General features: G+C 39.8%; 1 protein-coding gene across 2 annotated transcripts in view; it reads left to right on the top strand.

The window, feature by feature from the left end:
* Positions 1–16,177, top strand: part of LOC126267069 (uncharacterized) — a 239,982-nt gene that overhangs the window by 128,287 nt on the left and 95,518 nt on the right. For both annotated transcript variants that reach the window (XM_049971922.1, XM_049971923.1), the window contains exons 13-14: positions 1,816–1,920; positions 2,143–2,316. In XM_049971922.1, the coding sequence (XP_049827879.1) occupies positions 1,816–1,920; positions 2,143–2,316 (279 nt within the window). The remainder of the gene's footprint in view (positions 1–1,815; positions 1,921–2,142; positions 2,317–16,177) is intronic.

Genomic DNA, 16,177 nt, shown 5'->3' with positions numbered 1-16,177 from the left:
TTACACATTTATCTCCCCTTTGTCTACTTAGAAGGACTGAGTTTAGTATATAATTGTTCTAAAAGTGTCTCACATTAGCTGAGGGTTGGACGTGGGGGAAGTGGTGTGCATCATGCAATACGTTACCTCCAAAATGTCCTCTTCATCCTACCTGCACTACACTGGCCATGTTTTTACATCCTTTTTTATATTTTCTGTAATGATATATATTTATTTGTATGGTCAGAGTTCTGGACATCTCTGCCTCTAACATCAGGATAACACACTTAGGTGGCTTTGTACTTCTGGTTAATCACACTGTCCTCTATGGAATTGTTCTGCTATTGAGGGAATGTTGACCATGCAGTTTGGACAGTTAATCCACTGTACTACAAAATCAATCAACGCATGTGATGAGTAAAGAGTTCTAGCAGGCTGTTTGAACTGTTGGTACATTGCTAGCACACTGGAAGTAGTATAACTTTATTATGTGGTTGTAGTCTCACTTTCTTTTGAAAATGTCATTATGAAGTATTCACTTGTCCTTCAGTCGATAACCAAGACAAAATCCAAATGGGCATTCCACAGATAGGTACACTCATATGACAGCTGTTACCATGCCAACGCAACAGATAAAAAAAGTTCTACAAACAGTATTGTTTACTGATTGGCCTTAAGACTATTTCTCTACTTATGTATGTTTAGTAAATTAATCATTCTCTAAAATTGAAATGAACTTCTGTGTAATGGACTTCACTGTTATCAGCATTCTTGCATAAATATTATATTGTCAAAACAGTTACTACTCATTACTACAACAAATTACATACATGATACATTCCCAGTTGTAACATATTAAAAGTCTGAAATGCTATTTTGTGCATGCTTCATTTTGCTTCATCTCAAAACTTCTGCATACCAGTTTTCAGTTTGATGTAATAAGTAAATTAGTAAATTTCTCCAAGAAAATAAGAACACTTGGTTTAAAAATCTTTTTTCTTTGTACATCTCAGATAAAAGTTCGTTAATCCTTTCTGTAGATATAGGTTGCTGTTACCAACTGACCAACATTAATTCAACAGAATGAACAATATGAATCTTCTGACTGATGGTCAAGTGCTAACACTTTCTTTCATTTCATTTGTTTAATAAATACCATAGGATAGAATTTATATCAGTCTTTGATCACATTTTGTAACATTTTGCACAGAGATCTATCAGTATTTTCTGATCATGTTGCACTGTGCCTATTTATGTTTATACTGTTCCCTTAGGTCTTTTCTTGACTGAACTGAAGATGATCATAATTAACCAAAACTACTAATGAAATGAAAAATATTTCCTGTCAGAGACTGGGGAAAAAATCTATAAATTCAAACACTGGCTCCACACTTCATCATGAACATGTCACAGTTCAGCTTAAGATACTTTTACAAAGTGGATGGCATCTTCTCAGAGTCGCTTGCCATCAGCTAAAAGAGTGTGTTTTTTGACATCACAGATGTCGACCTCAGATGAAACAGACAATAATATATTGTTACAGTTCCCATCAACTGCTAATGAAACAAACAAAAACATATTGACATAAATACATTGATGTAACAATATCATTATTACATTAAATACTAAAACCTGATGTTTGTCTGTCATCATTCAGATGAAAAAGACATTAGTGTCAGCAACACAAATTTGTGAAGCTACAGCAGATTGTTTTTCACTTTCAGTGAAGGGTAATCTAAGAGTTTGGAAGCCTTTCCCTGCACCTCATATGGTGATAGTTTACTGCTTGTTTAAAGCATAGTGCAGGTTATCTACTGTTCATTTTCACCTTTTCAGGGCAGTCAAATATGTGACATAAAAGTCTGGGATAGACCATGGCTGAAAGATCGGCAGATAGATAAAATCTCATGTTCGCCTGGGTCTATTCAACGGAGGAAGAGGGTACGTATTTTATAAAAAATGTATCTATTATTTCACCTGGATTGGAGACTTTACTACAGTTGAGAAAAATGATGGATCTAAATATAATTCATATAAATTTTAGTGCTGCAGTACCTTTGCCTACATTCTGTTATAAATTTAAGTAACGGTTAAGTTATGTGATTTTTTCTTAGTCGTGGAGCTTCTCAGAATTTAATTAACATGTCTCTTTTTGTTGTGCAGTCTGAACATTCTGATACAGAGCCCCACAGAATGTTGGTTGGTGCCCCAGGGAATATAGATGTGGACAATTCTGAAGTGAAAAGTGTAACAGCTTTTGCTGTATCAGAGCTGGACAAACAGTCTAATTCACAGTTCATGAGAAAACCAGTGAAAGTATTGGATGCAAAAGCACAAGTAAGAGTGACAAGGATTCCTTCATCTCAAAGTCTTAGTAATTGTGGTAGGTCATGATGAAACTGAACTAACTGATAAAGCAGAGTTTTTCAAATGCAACTGTCACCCTACTCCTCCTCATACTATCACCACCACCACCACCACCACCACCACTACTACTACTGCTGCTGCTGCTGCTGTTGCTGCTTTCCTTCCTCTGTTGTTATTCATAAAACACCAGAGGTTGAAGTGGAAGAAATGGTTGTTTTAACTGCAAATTGAATCATCGATTGCACTCAGCAAGGATTAGGTTACAAATTTGAGTGATACAAATCAGTAACAGAACTGTGATTTTTCTTCCCTTTGATTAAATCTAATCCCCGAGTCTCTTCCAAAAAGGATAAGGAATAAATATTCTGTATAGTGGAAACGTATGTAATTGATTTCTAAGAAGTATTTTGTAAATCAGTAATATTCAGTTATTCATTTGTTTTCAAATTATTTTGAATGTCACAAAAACATACCCTGTCTGTCACTGTAGAAAAACCCATAAGTAGCAACTTCATTTTATTAGATTAGAGATTAGATTAGATTAGATTATTACTAGTTCCATGGATAATGAATACGATATTTCGTAATGATGTGGAACGAGTCAACTTTTCCAATACATGACATAAGTAAGTTAATTTAACAACATAATTAAGTTAATATAACAAATTTTTTTTAATTTAAATTTTTTTCCCTTAATTTATATCTAAAAATTCCTCTATGGAGTAGAAGGACTTGTCATTCAGAAATTCTTTTAATTTCTTCTTAAATACTTCTTGGTTATCTGTCAGACTTTTTACATTATTTGGTAAGTGACCAAAGACTTTAGTGGCAGTATAATTCACCCCTTTCTGTGCCAAAGTTAGATTTAATCTTGAATCGTGAAGATTATCCTTTCTCCTAGTATTGTAGTTATGCACACTGCTATTACTTTTGAATTGGGTTTGGTTGTTAATAACAAATTTCATAAGAGAGTATATATACTGAGAAGCTACTGTGAATATCCCTAGATCCTGAAATAAATGTCTGCAGGATGATCTTGGGTGGACTCCAGCTATTATTCTGATTACAAGCTTTTGTGCAATAAATACTTTATTCCTCAGTGATGAATTACCCCAAAATATGATGCCATATGCAAGCAATGAGTGAAAATAGGCATAGTAAGCTGATTTACCAAAATTTGCAATGACCCTTATTGCATAAGTAGCTGAACTCAAACGTTTCAGCAGATCATCAATGTGTTTCTCCCAATTTAATCTCTCATCAATGGACACACCTAAAAATTTTGAACATTCTACCTTAGCTATATGCTTTTGATTAAGGTCTATATTTATTAATGGTGTCATACCATTTACTGTACGGAACTGTATGTACTGTGTCTTATCAAAATTGAGTGAGAGTCTGTTTACAAGGAACCACTTAGTAATTTTCTGAAAGACATTATTGACAATTTCATCAGTTAATTCTTGTTTGTCAGGTGTGATTACTATATTTGTATCATCAGCAAAGAGAACAAGCTTTGCCTCTTCATGAATATAGAATGGCAAGTCATTAATATATATTAAGAATAACGAAGGACCCAAGACCGACCCTTGCGGAAACCCATTCTTTATAGTTCCCCAGTTTGAGGAATGTGCTGATCTTTGCATATTATGAGAACTGCTTATTTCAACTTTCTGCACTCTTACAGTTGGACACGAGTTAAATCATTTGTGCACTGTCCCACTCATGCCACAATACTTCAGCTTGTCTAGCAGAATTTCATGATTTACACAATCAAAAGCCTTTGAGAGATCACAAAAAATCCCAATGGGTGGTGTTCGGTTCTTCAGATCATTCAAAATTGGATTGGTAAAAGTATATATGACATTTTCTGTTGAAAAACCTTTCTGGAAACCAAACTGACATTTTGTTAGTAGTTCATTTGTACAGACATGTGAAGCTACTCTTGAATACAATACTTTTTCAAAATTTTTGGATAAAGCTGTTAGAAGGGAGATTGGACAGTAATTGTTGACATCAGATCTATCCCCTTTTTTATGCAAAGGTATAACAATAGCATATTTCAGTCTATCAGGGAAAATGCCCTGTTCCAGAGAGCTATTACACAGGTGGCTGAGAATCTTACTTATTTGTTGAGAACAAGCTTTTAGTATTTTGCTGGAAATGCCATCAATTCCATGTTAGTTTTTGCTTTTAAGCAAGTTTATTATTTTCCTAATTTCAGAGGGAGAAGTGGGTGATATTTCAATTGTATCAAATTGCATAGGTATGGCCTCTTCCATTAACAGCCTAGCATCTTCTAATGAACACCTGGATCCTACTATACCCACAACATTTAGAAAATGATTATTAAAAATATTTTCAACTTCTGACTTTTTGTTCTTAAAGTTTTTATTCAATTTGATGGTAATACTGTCTTCCTGTGCTCTTGGTTGACCTGTTTCTCTTTTAATAAGATTCCAAATTGTTTTAATTTTACTATCAGAGTTGCTGATTTCAGACATGATACAGATACTTCCGGATTTTTTTTAATAACTTTTCTGAATATAGCACAGTTGTTTTTATAATGTTTGATAGTTTCTGGGTCACTACTCTTTCTTGCTGTCAGATACATTTCCCTTTTCCGGTTACAAGATATTTTTATACCCTTAGTAAGCCATGGTTTGTTACATGGATTTTTTACGAGTATATTTCACTATTTTCTTGGGGAAGCAGTTTTCAAATGCATTTACAAAAGTGTCATGAAATAAATTATATTTTAAATTGGCATCAGGTTCACAGTACACCTCATCCCAGTCTAACTTCTGTAGGCTTTCCCTGAAATTTGCAATTGTTAAATCGTTGACTGAACGTACTACTTTGGAGGGCTGTTTAGTACTGCTGAATGGAGCTATGTCATATATTGTAACTAGCTGTGCACCATGATCAGAAAGACAATTCTCAACATGCTGAGCATTTATCTGGTTAAACTTACCTTGGTCTGTAAAGAAGTTATCTATCAGTGAGCTGCTATCCTTTACCACCCTAGTAGGAAAGTCAATAACGGGTGTCAAATTGAAAGAACCGAGTAATACTTCAAGGTCATTTTTCCTATTACCCTCTTTCAGAGAATCTACATTGAAGTCCCCACAAATAATAATTTGCTTCCCCCGTCCGACAGATAAGGACAAGGAGTCCAAATTTTTCAGAAATAGATGAAAATTTCCCGATGGGAACCTATATACAGTTACAATTATAAATGTGTCTTTATTTAATTTAAGCTCACAGGCACATGCTTCTATGTGTTTCTCTACACAAAACTTTTTTGTTTCTATACTTTTTGCACAATGATACCTTTTGACATATATGGCAACTCCTCCTTTCTCCATATTTTCTCTAATTACATGTGCAGAGAGCTTATATCCACTTACATTTACCTTATCCATATCAGTAACAATGTTATGCTCAGACAGGCATAGTATATCTATTTCATCCTCAGATTCTAAATCTTCTAAACAAACCAAAAGCTCGTCTATTTTATTCTTTAAACTCCCAATATTTTGACAAAATATACTTACACTGTTTTTAATTATACTGTTTGAGTTTCTGAGTTTCTCATTGTGCTTCGGCCTAGTTCCTATACCAATGATCACGTGGTGTTCAGAGAGGCAGATTGTGTCAACTGGGTTGGGTGACTTTGATTCATTAATGCAATTATCTAGGACTGAGGTACGACTTGGTGGAGATAAAATTTCTGGTGATTGGTGAAAATTTATAATTGACAGCTGTGATTGGTGATCCAGTATGCAAATGTTAGTTAGCTCCATGTTTCATATGTCATATTCACTGTAAATGATATAATGTGGAACATGTCAGTTGAGCAAAAAATTTCATAAATTTGTGACTGGTTCCTTATTTGTACTAAGATTTCCTCTGTGACAGGGTCATACAGATTTGTTGGCACTTTGTGCCCCCAAACCTCTCGCTGATTGTGACACAATGAAGGGGGAGAAGAAAAGTTCACATCATTTGTTTTAAAAATATTCAATGTATTTAGCCTATATAATTAGAAAAATGTGTGCTCACATGCAGCTCTTATTGCAGCAATTGCATTGTTGCGAAAGTGTGCAAATTTGAAAATAAAGTGCCATGAAACAAGCTACTATTCTGAAATGGTGCCACACTGACCCAATGCCAGCTAAAATGCCATGTGGGTCAAAGGATCTAAGTCCTACAAAGGCCAGCCCTGTCCTTCCTGAGAGATGGGAGGGTGGGGGGGTGAGCAAATTTGCAAGAATAAATGGGAATAAATGGTGAAGGGTGTCCACCACCAGATCAGTGGCTGGTTGCATGTGGTCCATGGGCCACGGTCTGTGCATCCCTGCTCTATGATAGAGAGAGAATTATTAATGTATATTAGAAAACAATAGATTTTATTTCCATTATCAGACTGACAGAGTTCTATAAGTGTGCATTTCACTCTTTTCTATGCCACAAGTTATAGGTGGAGTTAAAATGGCAGTCAGACTTGCTCTTGGCACGTACATCGTGTTCTCCAGTAGCCAGTGAGCATTCGGTAGTATTCCAAGTGCTCTGCTCTATATGTTGTAACCAATGCCATTAAACATGATAGTGGTGAGTTATTTAGTGAATTTTTATTCCATTTGTTGTGAATTGTCATGGCTGACGGCGGTGGTAAGTGACATATTCTACATATGCGAGCAGGAGACATAATATGCAGGATACACGCTTTCTTCATACACAGAGCATGTAACGCAGGTGTCTCTTGGAATCAGCAACAGTGAAATCCTTATTTGTGGCTCGACTTGCACAAACTGCCATCATTCGTAAATTGGACTATAATCAATATAGTATTGTATCTGTGTATGTCTCTCTTAGTCTCAAACTGCAGTGGATTGTTAAAAACTTATTTCCACTGTGAATAAATTTATTGTGAGACTGTGGTTATTGTTCCCGATTGCTTAAACAGAGGCCTACAAGATGTAAACTCACTGACAAAATACAGGGCTAGTAAAAATTATTCATTCACTTTAAAAGCTCTGTACTGTACAAAGTATTACATGTACAAACATGACTGATGCATGAATGGAACTGTCGATCTCATGTTTGCATTTTGCTCTCTGTAGTTGTTACATGAGTGTTGTTCCAGACACACGGCACAGCACATCCAAGTGGTAGTCAAATTCGTTCCATACCTTGTCTAGCAACATCCTGTCAATGATAACTCCAGCAGTATTGATGAATTCACTGAGCTGTTCCAGTGGTCTTGGTATGGGGGTACATAAACATGGTTCCTAACACGCCCGCAAAGGAAAAAGTCACAAGGTGTTTAGTCGGGCAATCTGGAGGGCCAAGGAAATAGAGCCACATCATCTTCACCACTATTCTCAATCCAGTGATGTGAAAGTTCATAATTTAGCTAGCGATGAACATCAATGTTCTGATGGAGAGGTGCCCTATCGTGTTGGAACATGAAATTCCCGGACTTGACAGTCAGTTGTGGAAGCAACAAGAAGTGTGACATATCAAGGTAAGAGATACCTGTTACTGCCTTCTCTCAGAAGAAAAATGGCTCGTACAATTATGTCCATGAAACTACATAGAAAACATTAATCTTCAGTGAATCTCATTCAGGTGCCACAATTTCGTGAGGATTTTCAGTGCCCCACACTCTCACATTGTGGCGATTTACCTTCACAAGTAAGTGGGAGGTTCCTTCATTGCTGAATATGAGCTTGGAGGTGAAATGTTCATCCTTAAGTTCCTCCTGCCTGCAAAACTAAAGCTGCCTGCATAATCTTCCAATTTAAATTGTTGCTCTAGCTCCAGACAGTACAGTCTGAAATGTAACTGCTGTCATAAAATCTTCCACACCATTTGCTGCTGTATTCCAAATTCATGACTTGTGCGGAGCATTGATTTTTCTGGACTGGGTATAAAAATTTCCATCACCATCTCCAAGGCTGTATCTGGCATACTTGGTTAACCAGTACTTTCCCATTTACAGAGAGAATCATTGTCTCTAATTGTTGATATTCACACACAGTGCTCTGTTTACATGGTGGTTCTTTTTCATAATTCCTTCTGAATCCATGCTGCATTGTTGTAACATCTTTGCATATTCCAACACACAAAAGCTCTTTTCTTGCTTTGTTGCTGTTTTGTCAAGGCACTACATCTGTAAAGCCAACTGATGGGCACAATGCAAATTTGATGAGTTTACACTTCTATTTCTGCATCCATCATATTTGTACATACGAGGGTTGGAACTTAAATAGTGGCCACTATTTATTCACAACTGATACAACAGAGTTACTTGCTGGCAACTTTTACTGTCCTTCAAAATAGTAACCAGCATTGTCTGTAACCCATTACCAGTGATGTGGAAAGCCTAGTATACCGTTAGCAGAGCCTGTACTGTTGATGATGTGAATGGAGCAGTCTACTGCCTGTTGAATCTTTGTAAGAGTTCTGAAGCGAATCCTCTGAAATGGTTCCTTCATCTTCGGAATCAAATGAAAGTCACAAGGATTTAAGTCTGGGGAGTATGGTGGATGGTACAGTACTTCCCAGTCCCATCGACCGAATAAAGCAGCCACAGCTTGCACTGTATGCGTCCGTACATTGTCATGTAAAATGATGGGTGGGTTGCGCAGATAGTGTCGCCGCTTCTTTCACAAAACTGGTCACAGGTGATGCTCCAAAAACAAACAGTAATACTGTGCATTGACAGTCTGCTGTGGAGGAACGTAATGCATTAGGATAATACCATCAGAGTCATACACGAGAATCACCATAACTTTCATCATACTGGGGCTTTGATGCACTTTAGACTTTCGCGGCAAGCCATAATGGTGCCATTCGTTGGATTGGCGTTTCAGTTTTGGCTCATATGATATGGCCCATGTCTCATCCAGTGTTACGATACAGCATAAGAAAGCCTCTCCTTTGCACTCATAGCGCTCCAAGTTCATCTGAGCAGCGTCGTAACGCATCCATTTCTGCATTTCCATCAAGTCATGTGGAACCCATTGCGATGCAGTTTTTCGCATGCCCAGGCATTCCTTCAGGATGCAAAGCACAGTTGTATGCGCTAATCGCTTGGTGTCAATCACTGTCCACTAATGCAGCAACAGCATACACTACTTCTTCAGAGATGCTAGGACGACCTGCCTGTTGCATGTCTGCCACAGTTTACTGACCTTTCTTAAAGGCTTTTAACCAATGTGCCACTGTTCTGTGCGTCAATGCCGATTCCCTGAATGGCTCTTGAAGACCTTGATGACACTTTTGTGCTGTATGACCTCTGGCACATTCAATCTTGATCAAACTCCATTGTTCCTGTTTTGAAAACTTAGTGACACTGTTACGCTAGACCACTGGCTCGCAAGTGGCTGTGTTTCCCTCCATAGTGCGCATGCTGGTGACGTGACGGGCGAGTCCATTTGTTTGGAGGTGAGGTAGGTATGTCAACAACATGTGTTATCAGCGACAGTTGTAGATTCCATTGCATAGTGTCTCCACAGCAATGTTGCCACTATTTAAGTTCCAACCTACATATAATACTTTGGAAAATATTGAACTCTACAAACAAATGAATCATTTATAGTAGCACTGTATTAGTCACTGTCTTAAAAGAGCACACTGATCACCTGGAGTGCTGTAGATGGTGGAAAAAGTACCAGTCAGTAATGTGGTTCCCCGCCAATTACGTAAAACATGGCAGTGAAATGCTGTGTGTATGCCAGTCACTTGCAAGTAATCAGTCCATTGAACTGTGTTGATGTGAAGACATGGCAGAATGCTGGAAAGGAGCTGTAATGTCCATTGCCACTCAAGAAATTGCTCAATTTGTTTGTGTATCAAAGTGAACTGTCCATTGTGTTTACAAGGAATAGTTTAACACTCAGAACTATGTAACACAGTGTAAGAACATTGGTCCTTAAAAGAGCTTAACCGACAGGGATGACAGACAAGTGCCATGCCTTGTCAAAATGGACAGGAATTTCTGCTGTCAGTGAATGCCGCTCCATCTCTGCTAGCTTCGTTTCTGAGTGTACATTTTAATGGGAGTGCATGCGAAGCACATTTCAGCTACAGTATCTTACAAAAGGCCATTGCTTACAGCAGCACGTAAAGCTGCACATCTTCATTGGGCCAAACTATACAGAAAGTGGACTGTAGCTGACTGGAGGCATGTAGTGTAGTACAAGAAGCTGTGATTCTGCCTTTTTAAAATGCTGCAAGGTATCAAATGCACCAATGGGTCCATGAGATATTTGTCCCTCTGTGTGTAAGGAGAATAGTCAGGCTGGAAGTTGTTCTTTGACGTTTAGAGGGTGTTTTTTGTATCAAGATTTGAGCACAGTCATTCAAGTTACTGTGAACATGAACGGGATGTTTATTACAACATTCTCAGTGACTGTTTGCCTCAATTTTTTCTACAACTTTGATGAGGGTAGGGGAGGACACACCCGTCTTTCAAGATGACAACATCCTGTACACAAAGCACTGGTTTGACAAAGACTGAGGCATCCTAATTTACCTTGGCTGGCTCACTAAATCACTCAATCTTAATCCCATAGAAAAAGGCTTGGACTGTTTGGAACTACAGGTGAAATATAGCAGATAACATCTCCACAATTTCATAGCTCTGCAGGACCAGGTCATCAATGAGTGGCTTCAGCTGGATGGATATGGGATACCAGAAAAAAAACTTGTGGGCACTCTCCCTCATTGAAATGAACCTACTGTCAACATTAGAAGTAGCATCACACAGTATTAGTGCGATGTCTCCTGGAGATGACTAATTTTTTGTCCAATGTTCTTACATGTGTGAACCCCACATGAATCCAATTATATTATTCTGTACAATGAATGCTTTTTGCCTAATTGAGGAATTATCCATAATATTATCCTTTAGGACACCAGTGAATGATACCATATAAAATGTATAAAGTTAATGATTACTATATCTTCAAATTGGCAATTATTCTTATGCTAAAAGTAACTAAACCTAAGTGTTCTAGGAGGTATACTACTCATTTTCCCCAATATTAAGCTTGCTGCTGCATACACGCCAGCCAAAGACAGCTACATCTTCATGCAACTCGTTTTTTATTGTGCACTTGCTTCTTTAGACACTCATACACACATGTTGGTCAGCAATAACCAATATCATGTTTTGGTCTACTTTTATCATGACACTGCATAGAATTTTCATTACAGGAAACCATAGTTACAGCCTGCAGAGCACTAAAAGACCAACACTGAACAATTTCCAATGTTGTTCTGTTTTTGCTTGACTTTAAATATTCCAGTTGTCCATGTTGTGAAAGCCTATGACACAATTGTTGTCTGCAAGACATTTTAAATCTCTGCATACATCAGTGCACAATGTTAAGCACTCTCATTCAGCTGTCCAGTTATGAAGTGGAAAACCAAACCTGAAAGACCTGATACATTAACAGATACAATGTGGCACAGCTGATGCTGAAACCATAGATCAGGCCTTGCGAAACAGCACACTGTGACCAAATGCACAGACCATACTCATGCGCAGAGTATGAGGGCAAAGAGGAGGGGAGAGGGAGAAGGAGAGGACACTGCTAGACCAGGTCCATCGCCGTATCTGCTTGCTAGATAAACTTCCCAGTCTTGCCAAGTGCCTGCAACATGAACTATTCACATAAGATTTTTGCTTTACATTTGGTATTCAGTGTCATGTGTGACCTGTCCAAAATACAGGAATCTGGAGAAGTGACGTGACTGAGTGCAATGTGGAATTTCTTTACTTTAACGTTCCATTTGAAGTCAATTCAGAGTGCTAAAATGTGACTGTACTATTATGTGCTGGAAGAAACATTCATTGGAACCCCATTACAACACGACTCCAGAAGATGAAGTGACACAGTTGTCTCCTGATGAGGTTATGACATTCATAGTGATGAGCAGAAAAGAGAGCAGGTCTCTCAGTGATATTTAGTGGATTCTGTTGAGTTACATCTGTTATAGTTGATGTAATGCCTTAAAGTTCTCAAAGCAAGGGGGAAAGAATTTAGTTACATATACAGTTAACAAGACTGTTGCTTTCAACCAAAAATTGTGAAGCAAAACAACTTCATATTTGTGATACCGTGAAGAGTTAGCTGGAACTCCAGGCAGCCATTTGTGGCGCAAACACAACTGTCTGCATTTTGGTAATTTAAACTCTTGTAATAAAATACTTGGTGTTTCATTGGTGGTGATAAGAGTTCCATTGGTTTGTTTGCCACCCCAAACTGAGAACAAACTTCCGCCAATCCTATAATAATAAATGTTTGTTCAGTCAGTTGATAATGTTAAGGTGGAAAAATACAACAAAACACACCTCTGTAAATTAAAATTGTTTAAAATTCCACAAAAAGTACTCTTTACCATTCCTGCACATACAATCAACAAGCAACACACATTAAAACTACCCAAAAACCACCTAAGTTCCATTACATTATATTCAGGTACTAATTTCTTTGCGACAGGTGATGAAAACATAAAATAGGTTGGTTACTTATAGTAAGTTGCTGGTCATGAACTTCCAAAATTGGTAATTATTATCCTAGGCGCTGAGTCCAGAACCGCGTAACTGTTACGGTCGCAGGTTCGAATCCTGCCTCGGGCATGGATGTGTGTGATGTCCTTAGGTTAGTTAGGTTTAAGTAGTTCTAAGTTATAGGGGACTTATGACCACAGCAGTTGACTCCCATAGTGCTCAGAGCCATTTGAACCATTTTTTGGTAATTATTAACTCTATGTTACCAATATGATGAAAGACATTTATTTGGTTATAAATACATGTCTGAAAAAATTTAAAATATATGAGAAACTTACACTGTTACATTAATTGACACCATTTTTTGTACAATACCAAGTATCATAAAAAGGAAGAGCTGCTTAATTGTCATTGTCAGCAATCATTTACATTTGTGAACTTTTGTGTAAATACACTCCTGGGAATGGAAAAAAGAACACATTGACACCGGTGTGTCAGACCCACCATACTTGCTCCGGACACTGCGAGAGGGCTGTACAAGCAATGATCACACGCATGGCACAGCGGACACACCAGGAACCGCGGTGTTGGCCGTCGAATGGCGCTAGCTGCGTAGCATTTGTGCACCGCCGCCGTCAGTGTCAGCCAGTTTGCCGTGGCATACGGAGCTCCATCGCAGTCTTTAACACTGGTAGCATGCCCCGACAGCGTGGACGTGAACCGTATGTGCAGTTGACGGACTTTGAGCGAGGGTGTATAGTGGGCATGCGGGAGACCGGGTGGACGTACCGCCGAATTGCTCAACACATGGGGCGTGAGGTCTCCACAGTACATCGACGTTGTCGCCAGTGGTCGGCGGAAGGTGCACGTGCCCGTCGACCTGGGACCGGACCGCAGCGACGCACGGATGCACGCCAAGACCGTAGGATCCTACGCAGTGTCGTAGGGGACCGCACCGCCACTTCCCAGCAAATTAGGGACACTGTTGCTCCTGGGGTATCGGCGAGGACCATTCGCAACCGTCTCCATGAAGCTGGGCTACGGTCCCGCACACCGTTAGGCCGTCTTCCGCTCACGCCCCAACATCGTGCAGCCCGCCTCCAGTAGTGTCGCGACAGGCGTGAATGGAAGGACGAATGGAGACGTGTCGTCTTCAGCGATGAGAGTCGCTTCTGCCTTGGTGCCAATGATGGTCGTATGCGTGTTTGGCGCCGTGCAGGTGAGCGCCACAATCAGGACTGCATACGACCGAGGCACACAGGGCCAACACCCGGCATCATGGTGTGGGGAGCGATCTCCTACACTGGCCGTACACCTCTGGTGATCGTCAAGGGGACACTGAATAGTGTACGGTACATCCAAACCGTCATCGAACCCATCGTTCTACCATTCCTAGACCGACAAGGGAACTTGCTGTTCCAACAGGACAATGCACGTCCGCATGTATCCCGTGCCACCCAACGTGCTCTAGAAGGTGTAAGTCAACTACCCTGGCCAGCCAGATCTCCGGATCTGTCTCCCATTGAGCATGTTTGGGACTGGATGAAGCGTCGTCTCACGCGGTCTGCACGTTCAGCACGAACGCTGGTCCAACTGAGGCGCCAAGTGGAAATGGCATGGCAAGCCGTTCCACAGGACTACATCCAGCATCTCTACGATCGTCTCCATGGGAGAATAGCAGCCTGCATTGCTGCGAAAGGTGGATATACACTGTACTAGTGCCGACAATGTGCATGCTCTGTTGCCTGTGTCTTTGTGCCTGTGGTTCTGTCAGTGTGATCATGTGATGTATCTGACCCCAGGAATGTGTCAATAAAGTTTCCCCTTCCTGGGACAATGAATTCACGGTGTTCTTATTTCAATTTCCAGGAGTGTATTTACCATCCATAAATTTGGTGAAACTAGTCAGTGTTCTAAAGATAAATTTATTCCACTGTACTTTCTAATAAAAACCACATCAGATCACAAACCTATTCTTCACAAACATTCCATCCAAGTTCCAACCACCAACTCGCCACTTCATGTGTAAACTCCTCTTTAAACCGTCTAATCCTACTGAGCTCTCAGCAGTCAAGAACGAATAGTTTTTACTTCATTGTCTGGAGCTGCCCTCCAGTAACGAAACTTTGAGTCGTCTGTGCACTGTGCAAATATCTTATTCTGTTTCACCTTTCCCTTTATTTTCTGGACTGTCACACTCTGTGTCACTTGTGGGACTACTCAATTTGATAGCTTACACTTCTCAGTAGTCTATTCCAGATTTCTCCCTGACACTTCAAGTAAAGTCACTTGTGTTAGACATTATACAGTCTGTGAAGTACCACTTCCAGGTAGACTTTACACAAATGAAATGAGATTTTCACTCTGTAGCGGAGTGTGCGCTGATATGAAACTTCCTGGCAGATTAAAACTGTGTGCCCGACTGAGACTTGAACTCGGGACCTTTGCCTTTCGCGGGCAAGTGCTCTACCATCTGAGCTACCGATGCACGACTCACGCACGGTACTCACAGCTTTACTTCTGATCCCAGTACTACATAGCTCACACAGATGTATTCATAATAAACTTCAAAATAGTTATATCATCAGGTACAAGTTATAGCAACATAAGATTAGTTATTCAACACAGTATTTTGGTTATCAGACATGTTGCCATCGTCAGGTACCGTAACGTACTGACCTCCTGGGGATCCGCAGCAAAGTTATATCCCCCTCCCCCACCCCCGCAAGCCGTTCTCTCCGTGGTCCACACCTGAGGGCTTGTGTTGGCATGCCATGGCATGGAGATGAATTGTATCAGCTTCTGTGGCTGGTGACACCGAGGAGGGCAACCAGGTTAATGTAGCATAGGTGTAGTTACTCTGTCTGGCCTAGCTGCCAGACTGTTGTTTGTTGAGTATCTTCTAACTTGGACCCCGTTCTATTTTCCAAGATTATAACTGCAATCCCGGTGATGAGACTGTCCCTGGTGCGTATTTCCACGGCCTCTCGAATGGTGCTGTTCCAATATTTTGAAGTTTATACTAAAATCCTGCCATGTTCATGTTTCATTGAATGACTTTCAGACAAACAGTGCTTAGGATATGTTAGTCTACTGGGCCACTGATGTTCTCAGCATCGATCTTCTACACTCGTGCTTCATGGCTGGCCACATTCACCGAAGAAGTTCACCTCCACAGCTGTGCTGTAGCATGCCTCCAGGCACAGACTACATAGAGAACAGCTCTTGTGAAGAGAGGATGTAAGTTAGCCATGCACCACCCAGGAGATCAGTCAGTGCATTAGGGTACCTCATGAAGGCAAC

Source organism: Schistocerca gregaria, chromosome 4 (genome assembly GCF_023897955.1).
Source record: "Schistocerca gregaria isolate iqSchGreg1 chromosome 4, iqSchGreg1.2, whole genome shotgun sequence".
Classification (NCBI taxonomy): domain Eukaryota; kingdom Metazoa; phylum Arthropoda; class Insecta; order Orthoptera; family Acrididae; genus Schistocerca; species Schistocerca gregaria.
Note: the sequence above shows the minus strand (reverse complement) of the source record. Positions and strands in the feature narration are given on the sequence as shown.